Source organism: Rhea pennata, chromosome 4 (genome assembly GCF_028389875.1).
Source record: "Rhea pennata isolate bPtePen1 chromosome 4, bPtePen1.pri, whole genome shotgun sequence".
Classification (NCBI taxonomy): domain Eukaryota; kingdom Metazoa; phylum Chordata; class Aves; order Rheiformes; family Rheidae; genus Rhea; species Rhea pennata.
The window spans coordinates 77,169,803-77,183,079 of NC_084666.1; the positions used below are offsets into that span (position 1 = coordinate 77,169,803).

At 44.7% G+C, this 13,277-nt stretch overlaps 1 protein-coding gene across 1 annotated transcript; it reads left to right on the forward strand.

Moving 5' to 3' along the window:
* Nucleotides 1-378: 378 nt before the first annotated feature.
* Nucleotides 379-13,261, forward strand: PPP2CB (protein phosphatase 2 catalytic subunit beta). Its single transcript, XM_062574375.1, has 7 exons — nt 379-607; nt 7,910-8,119; nt 8,366-8,539; nt 9,111-9,200; nt 10,759-10,920; nt 11,761-11,879; nt 12,507-13,261. The coding sequence occupies exons 1-7, from the start codon at nt 506-508 to the stop codon at nt 12,577-12,579; spliced, it is 930 nt and encodes a 309-aa protein (XP_062430359.1). The 5' UTR covers nt 379-505; the 3' UTR covers nt 12,580-13,261.
* The last annotated feature ends 16 nt before the right edge of the window (nt 13,262-13,277 follow it).

The following is a 13,277-nucleotide window of genomic DNA, read 5'->3' on the forward strand; positions in this document are numbered from 1 at the left end:
TTTTAAACTCTCTTAATTTCCCAGTTCACTTCAGGGAAGCGGAAGCATGACACGTCTGTCTGTCCGACCCGGCGAGAATTAAGGATCTCGGAACACGAACCGAATCTTTTCTCGTTATTCCTGGCAGCTGAATACCGAAGCGCAACCTCGGGACCTGAAATGAATGTCTCCGCCTTTCTATCTGAAAGGAAGAACAGGGGAAGGCCCTGATTTTAAGCGGTTTCCACGGGATACAGAGCCACGGGGCGCCAACGGCGGTGGCTCCCTCGCGCCGCGGCCGTTACGGGCGCGGGGCGGGCCGTCGCGAGGCGACGGCGCGTGCGCTGCCGCGGCCCGGAAGCACGTCACCGGCCCCGGGGACGGGCGGGAGCGGAAGTGCGCAGGGCCGGGTGGGCGCCGCCATTACGGGGAGCGGAGCGGGCCTTAGCGGCGCGGAGGTTGCGCCGCGACCGTTAGGCGGGCGCGGGCCCGGCCTGCTCCTCCTCCTCCTCCTGCCGCCGCCGCCATGGAGGAGAAGGGCTTCGCCAAGGAGCTGGACCAGTGGATTGAGCAACTGAACGAGTGCCGGCAGCTCAGCGAGAGCCAGGTCCGCAGCCTGTGCGAGAAGGTGAGCGCCCGCGTTAGCGGCCTGTGATGTGCCGCGGAAGGGAGCTGCTGGGAGACGAGCTGTAGCGCTCACCTGAGTGCGGGGCTCACGGGCTGCCGGGGGGCACTGGCACAGAGCTGGGAGAGCGTAAAGGACTTTATCTGCTTTTCGGGACTGCTCTCGCGGCGGTAGTTGGGCAGGCTCCTGTTTGGGCTTGTTTTTTTTTTTTTTTTTTTTTTTTTTTTTTTTTTTTTTTTTTTCCCAGGTAGTTCGAGATTTTTATGTCTTTATATATTCGTGTGGAATTTTGACTGAGAAGTTAGATGTTTGTCTGTGAAGATTCCCTCAGTACAATAATCTATGACTAAATGAGGATTGTCTTTTTCTTTTTGAAGAGAGTTGAGGAATTGAAATAGGCCTCTTCCTAATATAGTTGCGAAGATTGTTCTTTCTACTTGTTTCTTATTTATTTTACTAACTAGCGGAGATGATTGCTGTGCATCAGGCTATTGGAAGAAGCTCTGGGCTTGCTTTCTTGAGCTGACTGATAAACTAGGAAGTATATAGGGGAGATCAGTTCAGCCTTCCTTTCACCATCATGCTGTTGATGGTGAACTTCACATGGCTGTATATTGCCTGTGTGTCTTGCTCAGTTCTCTTGGAAGCAAAAGCTTTGTTTGCTGATACCTACCTATAGCTGGCAACATATTCTAATCAGCATCTCAATATCTCAGTGCAGACTTTGGAAGATGCAGCTCTCTCTTTCTCCCAGGTCTCTGGTAGGCTACAGCAGTGATACAGACAGAGAGGGTCTGTGCTGAAAGCTCATTAAGTGCCAAGGGTGCCCTTTGGAAAAGTAGGAGCTGTCTGTTTGAATGCTGCGGGTGGAGGCTGTGTAGGACTCTAGACTCTGGCTTCCTGGTCAGTGCTTTCGTCAGTGGTTCTGCCTTCTAGATAGGTCCGTCAGCCTTTCTTTTCTTGCTGCTCTACCCTCCTCATCTCATACCATGGCTGTCCACTTGCTTTATGGCTTTCCGCCTTCACCTGCTCTGAGGGAGCTGCTTTAAGCCTGCTTCAAGCATTGCTGGTTGGGAACTGCTGTTCTAACCAGCAAGGTGTGAGATAAGACATCACTCTCCTCCTCTAGTTATGCTGTTAATTAAGGAGCTGTGGTTGCTATGTCTGGAAAAGCTGAAGGATAACACCAGCAGTTTGTGGTTGTACGGAGTGGCAACTTAGGGCACAGAGTAGAGAACACAGCTGAAGACGAAGGGGACATTTGCCATCTGCGTGATGAGTAGGAACTCTGAAGCTGTGGTGTGTTTCCTTTTAAATTGATGTAAGCTATTACACTGCCTTGTATTGAGGAAAGGTGCTGATAATTGATTGAAACAACCTGGGTATGAAGTAAATGCTTTGCAATAGTCTTACTCTACTTAAGTTTTTTTAGAGAGTGGTAGCATTTAGATGGTAGTAGAAGGGAGCACTTGGGTATGTAGGCTTGCTTTCAGTGTGAAGCAGCTCTGCCAGAAAGCTACTTTGGTTTGTTTGCCTGAGATAGTGTCTGGAGAAATCCTTATAAACTTTTTTTTTAAGCACTCCCTTTCATGCGACTCATTTCTAAAAGGTCAGGCATGGCAGTACCTCATGCCACTGGCTTAGATGTGTGAAAGTGTTCAATGGGAAAAGAACAGAAACATTGAAAACAAAATAGCATTAAAAAAAATGAAATAAACTGTGAAAAATTCTCCAAGACTTTCAAAGTGTGGCTTATTCTTCATTTTAGTTGTTAGCGTAATGGTCAGTAATGAGGAAAAGATTGGATGTAGTTAGGCTTGCTTAACGTACGCCAAATTATTTTTCATACTGAGAGGTCTTGAACTTTTCACTTGTAAAATCATGCTCTGTCAATTGGCTTCAGCTTCCCAGTTGCAATATAATTTTGGCTGCTAATGCATCTGTAACTTTATGCAGTTACCAAGATTTCATCTAAAGAAAATAAGAAAGCACTCGTTGCTGGTTTTAGTGATCTGGAAAATGAAATGTAACTAAAATCATGCTAACATTAAAACAATAATAGAAGGACAGATGATTATGATTACTAGTGGAGCCTGCAGAAATGAGAAATGTTCTGGCACTTTAGGCGAATGGCATCAGATGCCTTGCATCTTGTGCTACTTCACTTGACATCATCATCATAGACTCTCTTTATAGAAGAAGGCCGTTTTATAAACCGTTTTCCACTCTAAATAGGCAGTTAAAACCTAGCGTTCTGTCTTGGGTTATGTCTGCACTTCCATCAGCAATGCAATGGCAGCTTTTGTAGCTGTGCTTATGCTATCTTTAAACTTGTTAACTCAGGTACTGCTGGCAGCGTAGTGTTTGCTTTAGGGAACTGGCTTTGAACTTTCCTAGCTATTGCTGCCCTGTATAAACTGTGTTTTCAGGTAGCTTAGGTCAGGCTAAGAGGCCAGGGAGTTGGAGTCATTTAATAGGAAGTAATCCCCAGTTAGGCGGTGAAATCTTTGAATGCATGCCTCTTGTTTTAAAGTTCAGCTTGGGTCAGCAAGTTAATTCAGATGCAGATCAGGCAGAGAGCCATCCTAATTCTAATTATGTTGATGAAAAACTGTTTTCATTGGGTATACAAGGGAGTGTAAAAGAAGGCAAGTAAAAGGCTGTTTCTTAAGCACTGGCAAACAGCCATCCATCAGCATCTAATTCCTTGCAGCTTAATTTTTTTTTTTTTGATTCTTGTTTCTATGTGGAATAAGGGGTTACAGTCTTGTAGCTGCCAGCAGCTTAAGAGCTTTGTGCTCTGAATTGATGGAGTCGGGTATTCTAATAGCTAAGGAAGACTTGCATTTCTTGCACAGTTATCAAATGGTGATTTTTAAATTGATTCTTCAAACTGAGCAGGAGGAGCCAGTTAATGCTGTAGGGAATATTGCTGTTGCAGACACATACCTATGACACTGCTGCCCTCTGAGATCATTTCACCCAGGAATTTTCATAGAATGAGCTTGTAAACTCTTCTGCACTAATTAGTGAAATTAGTACAAGTGATGAAGCCAAGTAGCATTCTGGATGCTGTTCAAACTGTTAAATTCCAAGTGTTGTGTTGAGTTGTGGCCAGGAGCATGTCATCTCTCCTGTGATGAAGTTCTTCCTAGGGTATGCTAGCACACATCTCTCTGTAAGCATGTGTGCACATTGATAATTTGCTTTGGGTCACTCTTGGGGCTGTTGAGTGTCCTCCAGTGCCTTGCTGCTGAAGGGCAGGACAGCTCCATCCCTCCAGTTTCTGCTCTCAGTTTAGAGGTAATCTAACTGGTATTCACCATGCTGCTGGTTCTTGTTTAGGCCAGACTCGCTGGGGATCTGTAAGATTTTAATATTTTAATAGCCTCAGTGTACCAATGGACATTCTAGTTTGATGTTTACCAGCTAATCAAATGACTGTTGAATTGTATTTTGGTCAGAAATTCTGTAGCTGTTTTCTCAGATCTTGAATTCAAAGCCTGGGAGCATCAAACTGAGGTCATCCCACAATAAGTGAATCTTCCAAAAGGAGATGAGCTGCTGTCCTCTCAAAAGATTCTGTATAACACTCAGGTGCTTGGGATCTTTGAAGAAAGCCCAATGCTGAAAATCTGTCTTCTAGTTAGATCCACTCAGCCATGGAATCAGACTACACAATTCTTGTAGCCAGATCTGAAAAGTGTGGTATTTGATGCAGACTTGATGTAAGTCTATGCTGCAGGGATTGGCCTCATGGTAATCCTGACTTTAGCCTTAAAGCCAGTGCAGTGTCTCATGTTTCAGAGCAGAGCATGAAAGAGTTCTGTTCAAGCCTAGAGACAGCTAAAACAGGCTAAATGGTAACAGCTGGCAGGCAGCTTAAGAAACTGCCCCCTTTCAGCTGCTAACTTCTCCTCTCTGCTGTGGGAAAACTTCTAGATGCTGCTAGTACTGAAATCTCCAGAGTCTGGCCACTGGTCTGGCTTCCTAGTATATGTTTGATGTGAGCGTGTGGGACCTGTTACTGCAGAAAAGGAGCCTCCTCTCTCCACCCTCCGTGCTGCTTTACCTGCACTTGGTTTGAGGATGGGCAGTGATCTGCAATCAGATCTGCAATCTGTACAGATTAGTGAGATGGAGGACGATGGTATGGTTGAGACATGAGGAATTATGTATAATATGTACATGCAGTGTCCTGTATCTCTTCCCCAGAGACTGGAACCAAGGGTGTTCCTTTCTATGCATAAGGGAAAGAAGCAGTGTGCATGACCTAAAAAGTCAAAAAATGCCTAATATCTTTTGGTATTATAGAATTAACTCTAATTCTCTCTGTCTCTCTCTCTCTGTCTCTCTCTCTCTCTCTCTCTCTCACACACACACACACACACACACACGAAAAAAAGTTCTTTCATGAAACTTGTGTCAGAACACACTGAGAAACACTTTTGTGATGGTTTGTGGTTGTATCTGTCTCTCACAGAGTGTGGAAGCTCTCAGGAGGCAGCACAGATGCTTTTAAAGACAAGCCCCCTGTGAACAGAGGGAATTTGGGTAAGGCTGTTGCACTGAGAGGTGCAATGTGTTAATCAGTTTCCAGTCAGTACAGAACTGTAAGGTAAACTCCACAACATGAAGTCAGAGATGTCTGCTGTAGATATCTGAGTGTCAGTGTCGCATCTCTGGAGTCACGTACCTTGTTCTACACATGGCAGCTGTGTGGTGCCTTTGCCCTTGTCTGCTCGGGTTTTAGTTACTCTTTCCAAATACCCCTTTTGCCTCTTTCAGGGGAAGTACGTAACTTAATGTTTGAGTGTGAAGACCTGCACCGTCAGGGAGCCAGAGTGTCCTCAGTAACCAGCTTTTCCTGCTGTTAATGGCAGGTGGGGGCCTAAGTCATCCTGAGCCGAGAGACTCGGTGACGAGTAGCCAGAAGATCACGTGTGGTGACTGTTTAGCACTGGTGGTCTTCCCTTCCTTTTATCCGCTCTGGACTGAGCTTATTCGTGGGTGTTCTCTGTACCTCAGATGTGCCTGGGGCTCTGATCTACTCAAGTCGATGAGGTGGAGACAACAAAACAGATGTGGTATTTGATAACAATAATAAGGTGATGCAGATAGTCATCTTTTTCTACACCCAGTGATTTCTCTGCTAATCACAGTCAGCAGCAACATATGGCCTAAGCCCAAGGATGCCTTCCTTCTGTCCGTGGTCATTTTGGCAGTGGTCGGGTAGTGCCTGTGAAGCTGGTTGTGGCTCTGTATGTTTAGAGTCTCTCCCTTTGCTTTTCCAGGTTGTCCTGCTTTTAGAAATTCTTGAAGTGTTCTGCTGGGAAGAGGGTAGGAAAACTGGCAGGCGAAGAGTGCTACAGAAATTCCTCTTGCACTGTATAGTGATGTTCTCTGCAAGGCTAGTAAAGTTAACATTAGGAATACTTGTTTTCCTCAGTCGCTTTAGCAAAAAGAGGAGATCTGCCCCTCTCCAAAGGAGGTTTTTGTTGGTTAGTGACCAAGTGTTCCAGGAACGGCTGGAAATAGCAAAGAAAGGCTCCCTTTGCTGACGTACGGTTCCCGTTATCTCTTTCAGATAGCATTGCCATGAGTAAGTGCAGAGCCTCCGGGGAGCTGGGGCCACCCCAGAGTGAATAGGCACTCACAACTCGGTATTGTTCTGCTGAGCAACGCTGGCGCCATAGCGGTTCCCAGCTTTTGTGCCAGACAAGTCGCTTCTTCACGTGGAGCCTTCCCTAACAGCATCTCCGCTCTGTGATCACTCGATGAGCTGACTTAGCAGATACAGAACAAACAAGCTGTTCGTAGTGCTGTTGCCATGGCACGGATCCGCTTCTGCAGAGGCCTGGGTTTTGGAGCAGCGTGTTTGCATTATGAGTGTGCAGGGATTTTGGGGGGGGGGGAGGGGTAGGGACTGAGTGATCCCAGGAGAGGAAGGCAGTGAAGAGGAGCACTGTGTGGCAGCAGAAGTGGTGTTCCAGCCTGCTGCTGTGTTGCCAGCAAAAGTGGCTGCGTGTGTAGTTCCCTGTGGCTCTGTGGGGCTTGTGAACAGTCAGCCAAGCAGTTGAGATGGTAGCCAGCCTCAGGTGTGGCAGGAGGGAGTTTATGCATGCTGCGCATCATTGCAAGTGTGGTGAATTCTCCAAGATGCCTAGGAGGTCATAGTTTTCCTGTTAATGTTAATACCAAGTACTTCCATGCATGCTTTTGTAAATTGAGTTATTTAAGAAGTTGTAATAGTTGCCTGGGTGATGTTCAGCAGCTCCTTGGGTGTTTCTGACCTGAGTGTGGAGAGCAAAATTATTGAGTAAGCTCTATTTGTACCAATTTTGCGCTGAACTTGGTGACAGGACGTGGGATGGCCTTGCATTAGTTGGGGGATCACTGTAGTTCTTGAGGTAACAGCTTCTTGGTATCAAGATACCTAAGGGTACTTGACTTTGTCAGAGTGCTGATTGCTGCTGAAACTCATTTAGTTGAGATGAACAGGCTTTGAGCTCTGTTGAACATGTGGATGGAGAGATCTATGAAGGGACTGATATGTTTTAAAAAATAAAATTGTGCTTAAGGCCACGCACATGAGACTAATGAAACGTATTGGCATAGTGCTTTATATTGTCTGCACTTCAAAAAAAAAAAAAAGTTTTAAAGCACAAGATTAGTAGATGAACCCCAGGAATGGTAGTCTTATATCCAATGGAAGTCTTGGAATTCACACTTCTGAATTCCAGGGGAGGCTGAGAGGCAACTTGTTTGGTTACAGCTCTTTGAAGAGCTCTCTGTGCTTCAATAGAGGCCTGTGAAAAAGACTTTTAGCTTTTAATTGAAAATAAAGGCAAACTGAGTGAATTGCTGAGCATTGGGAAAGCCAATTTCCAGAAGAAATGACAGTCTCCTTATTGTTTGAAATATTTTATGACTCTTCTGTTGTAAAGCATTTTGCCTTCTAGTAGTATTCAGCCCTTTCCAGTCTCAACATTTCCAGCTGATTTTGAGTCTGCCAAGAATTTTAGTGCGTTTTACTTATCAGAGATAAAATTTGTTTGTTGTTACTTGTAGTACTAATGAAATCCTAATGACCTGGCCTCACAGTAACAGACTTGCTTATCTCTTTCCACAGCAATCTGTAGAATGCGCTTTGTCTTTGCTTATCCAGCAGTCTGCTTTTCCAGTGGTCAATTTGAGCTACCAGAGCAAAATCAGAGTTGTGACGCGAACGCGGTGGAATAATTTGCAATCTGCTTATGGAGGCACTCCATGGCTCTTAGTCCTAACTGTCTTTTTTCTTGCTAGGCTAAAGAAATTCTCACAAAGGAATCGAATGTGCAAGAGGTACGTTGCCCTGTCACTGTCTGCGGGGATGTCCACGGTCAATTCCATGATCTTATGGAACTCTTTAGAATTGGTGGCAAATCGCCGGACACAAATTACTTGTTCATGGGAGACTACGTGGATAGAGGCTATTACTCGGTGGAAACAGTAACTCTTCTAGTAGCATTAAAGGTATGACCTGACAACTCTTTTATTTTAAGCAGTCTTAGGTAAGACGGATTTTTGGGGGAGGGAATTGACACTGCGGCTGGCTTGAGCTAGACCTGTAAAAATTGAATGTTAATGGACAAATGCTTTTATGTAAGAGCTGAATACTTGGCTGCCTTTTGAAAATTACCGCTAGCGTTTTCTTCCACGTTGACCATACAATGCGTATGCTCTAAAAAAATAAATAAATAATGTTTTCTTCATCGATAGGTGCGTTACCCAGAACGCATTACAATACTGAGGGGAAATCACGAAAGCAGACAAATTACGCAAGTGTATGGCTTTTATGATGAATGTCTGCGAAAATATGGAAATGCCAATGTCTGGAAGTATTTCACAGATCTCTTTGATTATCTTCCACTTACGGCTCTAGTAGATGGCCAGGTAAGCTTTTGTGCCTTAAATAAGGAGAAGTCTCCATCTCATAGAGAGGAGGTCAGGCAGAGCTATGCAGGCTGTGTTGTCTGACCTGTATGGGAACAGTCTCAAGTGAGCTCCCTTAGCTCGTAGGCAGAACTTCTTAAAGTTCACTTACTTATTAGGGATGGTGGGAAGAGTTTAATGAGGTATTAGTGCAAGCTAATAGAGCAGCAAGGCCTTTGCCTCTGCTCCCTAAGGAACACTGGGGTATTACACATTGAGTTTAAAATAAACTCCCAACAAGTGGGAGGCCCTTTGGGATCTGTTATGTGAGAGTTGCGTTGTTAATGTGAGGCAAGATATCCTTGAAACTGAAGAAATATTATCGTTGTTGCTGCTCTGATCTTCGTATAGAATTCGTAGCCTTTTAGTTTTGTTTCCGTTCTCTGGAATTAAATCTGTGATTAGTTCCTTTGCTGCGAGGGTAAGAATGTTGTAACCGCGAAGGAACGGTAAGAGTTTCGCATAGCTGTTTCTGAGGTCAATCTTCCGGTAACAGAATGTACTGAATAGATTGGTCTCTTTTCTGGAACAGATATTCTGTCTCCATGGCGGCCTCTCTCCATCGATAGATACACTGGACCATATCAGGGCTTTGGACCGCCTGCAGGAAGTTCCACATGAGGTAACAAGAAAAGAAATGTATTCTAACTTTAGGTATCTGTTAGTTGACAATGCAAGTGCAGCCTTGCTTTGAAATGCATTTACACAGTGAGATACACTGTTATGCAGCAAACTATTGCCTTTGTTAGAGCTAGAGCAGATGAACATCAATTTGGGCAAAACAGCCCCCAGACAATATACTCCAATTACAGCAGTCTGCAGAAGGGGAGCTGTTGGGTTTTTACAGCTGTTCTGGACTGTAGCGCTGCCTTGAAGAATTATTTGGCAGGGAAAGCGTTTACTACCTTCATCCTGGTCGCAGACTTGCTTGCAAGCAAGCTGCAGTTGCGTGAAGCTGTGTCACGTCACCGTCCATCCCTCCTCCCCGACCAGTGCTTTTGTGTTCTGTGCTGAGTCACTGGGACTGCTAGCCCTTTCTTCCAGGGCCTGCCCTGTGAGATGTGCTCATGTGGGGCAGCTTGGGGGATGCTCAGCTGAGACCTGGACTGAAGAAGCCTCTTTTCAAGGGCCCAGGGGAGCGGATGACTCTGCCTTGGTGGAGTGGCAGGGGCTTAGTAAGAGAGGTGGATGTCTGCTGGTTAAAAAGAACCATTTCTCCTGAAACACTGCGTGTCTTGGGTACAACACCAAGGACTGTGCAGCAAGGTCTGCTCAAACCTTCCAACAGCCTGAAATAAGCTACGTGAATTGTCCCTGCACTAGGAAGTCACCTAGAGGGGTTTTGAAGTGTAGTTAGCGTTGATGATTGTTTTGTTGCTCTGTGGATTCCGCAGTCCCCTGCTGCATATCTGTGTGCTGAAATCTGACTTTCCTGAAAACTTACGTGTGTGGTTAGTGTGATACCTGCTGTTTAGCTCGGAACAGTGGGCCAGAAACAGCAACAGACTTGGATTGGTGGGTGTTTCTACTGACACTTAGTTTCTAAATAACTTGACAAGAAAAACTACCAAGCTTCACTTGTGCCTGTTGGAAATATTCTGGTATCAATCTTCTAATGTCAAGTCTAGCAATGCTGTTTAGGAGAGGAAATCAGATGAATAGTAAATCCCTTGGCAGAAGGGCTGCTGAAGACTAGACGTCCATCTTGTGGAGAGTTCGTAGCCCTCTGCAGGTCCTTGCTCTTTCTTTCATTTATTGCAGCTTGGCTGGTGTAATTAGCCCCTTGCCTTTCCTTGGACATGTGGGCCTTATTAAGCTTCGAGTGTCAGAAGTGAGAATGTGGATCTGCGCTCCGTGTCTTCGTATTGCTTATGCTAGCTGAAGTTAGGTCATATACTGTTTGCGTGCAGGAGGTGGGAACAGTTTTCTGGTAACATGGACTTCTTTATCAGCTGCATACACAGTTGCTTCCCGTGAAAGGGTGTTTACTGATACACTGAATAACTAGCTGGTGATATGATATATAAACACTTGTGGCTTGTGTGCATAGAATAAAATGTTGGCAAGTCTTTTTTCTCTTTTTCTTTTTTTCTTTTACTGTAAATGTGTTTTCAAAGGGTCTTTTTATATCTGTATTACTAATAAAAGGAGACTAATGAAGCATGCTGATCTCTTCCTAGGGCCCTATGTGTGATCTGTTATGGTCGGATCCAGACGATCGTGGCGGCTGGGGTATATCTCCTCGTGGTGCTGGCTACACGTTTGGGCAAGATATTTCTGAAACATTTAACCATGCCAATGGTCTTACACTGGTCTCCCGTGCTCACCAACTTGTCATGGAGGTAGGGCAGGAGCCTTCTGTGCTGTGCTGGGTGGGGCTGCAAATGCTGGTGTTTGCTCTGGGATCTTCCACTGATGGGTTTGTGGATGCTGACACCTAAATGCCAAGCAGGCACACACCTGAGAGAAATTTTTATTGTGTGAAAACAGCAAGCAAAGTGGAATGCTATCCTTCACCTGCTACCTAAATAAGGGATACTCTGTGCTTCTTCCCAGTCTTCCAGTAAATTGCCAAAGAGACCTGCTCACGTAGCACATGTGGAAGTAATAATCTACTTAAATGCTGACTGTTTCTCCCCTCCTGTATTAAATAGGCAGTCCTGTAATAGACAGCAGTCAGATGTGACAGATTAAGCTATAATTTTTGCTGTTGGTAGGCTTTCTTGTATGCCTTACTGGAAAAATGCCAGGTGGGTCAATGGAGCAGACTTATTTTTAAATCCGATTCAAGTCGATCCTATGTGAGTAGTAGTAGTGTGTGTCAGTCTCTCGTGTGTGAGCTGGTGAATTCTAATACTTGGTGAATTAAATCTGAAGGCTTATTTCAGCCCTCTGGTTCTTTCACTGGTATAACGCGTAATTGGTGTACAAAATGGATGATCACACAAGTGACAATGGCTTGTGTGTTCTGTGTAGAGTAGTTTAAGCTTTTTGCTATCTAACTACAGCTTGTTCTTGCTGTAGAGTGTTCTTTAAAAGGAAGATTAGGTCAGTTGAAAACACTTAAAAAATGTACCGTTTCACAAATGACTTCTATCTCTTTAGGCCTTAGGAGGGAATTCAGATTGGACTGAGAGCAGAGATTTAACATTAACTGTTTTTTTTTCCCCTTTTTCCGGCAGGGTTATAATTGGTGCCATGATCGAAATGTGGTTACCATTTTCAGTGCGCCCAATTACTGTTACCGCTGTGGGAACCAGGCTGCTATCATGGAACTAGATGACACTCTAAAATATTCCTTGTGAGTAACCTGGTTCAGGCTGTTCTCTCTTCCTGTTTAATTAGAGTTCTGCGTTGGTGAGAGAGGCTGATCCTTTTCTAAGGGAGACTTTTGTGAAAAGCCAGCTGCTTAAACCAGGCTGCGTTTCACATTATGTACTCTCTCTGTAAGATGATCTAAAAATAAGTAGTGAATTAAGCACTAAAAAGCTCTTTAGTACTGCGTACCTCGTTCTCCTCGCTTCTGCATTCTGTTAATCACTCCTTTGCCCAAACTTGTGGGAGAAGAAAAGATTTTTCGTTTTGTTTTGTGGGGGTATGTGTCTTTTTTGGGTAGCACCGGGCTTTGTAAAGGTTAGTGAGTGAATTTTGCATTCAGCTGACCTGCCTTGCACAGACGGGCTGTGGAAATGTTCGCTGTGTAAGCAGAATTTCTATCAGTTGATGAGTTTGCCTCCTACCACTTGTTGCTTTGGGGACCTCACATGGCCTCTGGATTTAGATGCAGGGCTGTGGGAAGTCTGAACCGTTTTGTGTGGGAGCAGCTGGGATACGGAAGCAACAGCAGCGGGAGAGCATCTCGTACGTGCCGCGTTTAAAAATACGTTGTGCGGAGGGGGAGAAACCATCTCTTTCTCTTTTTCTGTAGCCTTCAGTTTGACCCAGCACCTCGTCGTGGAGAGCCTCATGTTACCCGTCGTACCCCAGACTACTTCCTATAAATGTCTCCTAACCTCCATAGAAGGAAGTACACCTGGCGTTTTAAAGAGCAACAATATTTACACATTTCTCTAAGAAATTGGGGTTCGTCTCAACTTGCAATCCCCATCATGGACCAAAATGTGCCATACTGAGGACGAAGAGTGTTTAGCACAACTTTGAGACTGAATTCCTTACAACACTATATATCCTATACCGATCAGTCCAACAGTCAGTTTGCCTGCTGTATTTGTGGTCATTGTTTTGTTTTGTTTTTTTTTTCTTCTGGACTGTTCAGAGAGAAAAGATAACTCTTAACACTTCCATTTCCTTTTATGCTTCTTTGTAAATTTTTAGTTCTAGTGGTTAACTGGCATGAAGTAGAGTTTGGAGTTTATTTTTAAGGGACACTAACTTCTTAACCTTCCACTCCTGTTTTATTGGAAGACAAGCGACTTAACTGGAGCAAGGAAGCAATTTCTGGAAAGGGGCGGGGGGGGGAGGGAATGTCATAACAAGGTGACAGTGGCGTTGCCCTTTTCCAGCTCGATTTCTGTTCTGTGTTGACCCTTCCCCTCTCTCTTTTTTTTTTTTTTTTTTTTGTTACTTTTTTTTTTTTCCTCCCCCTCTCTCTTCCTATGTATATTTGTCATGGAAGTGCTTGCCTCGGTGTATTGGAACGAATAAACTCTTTCCCCGTTGTCAGCCTCACCGTGGCGGC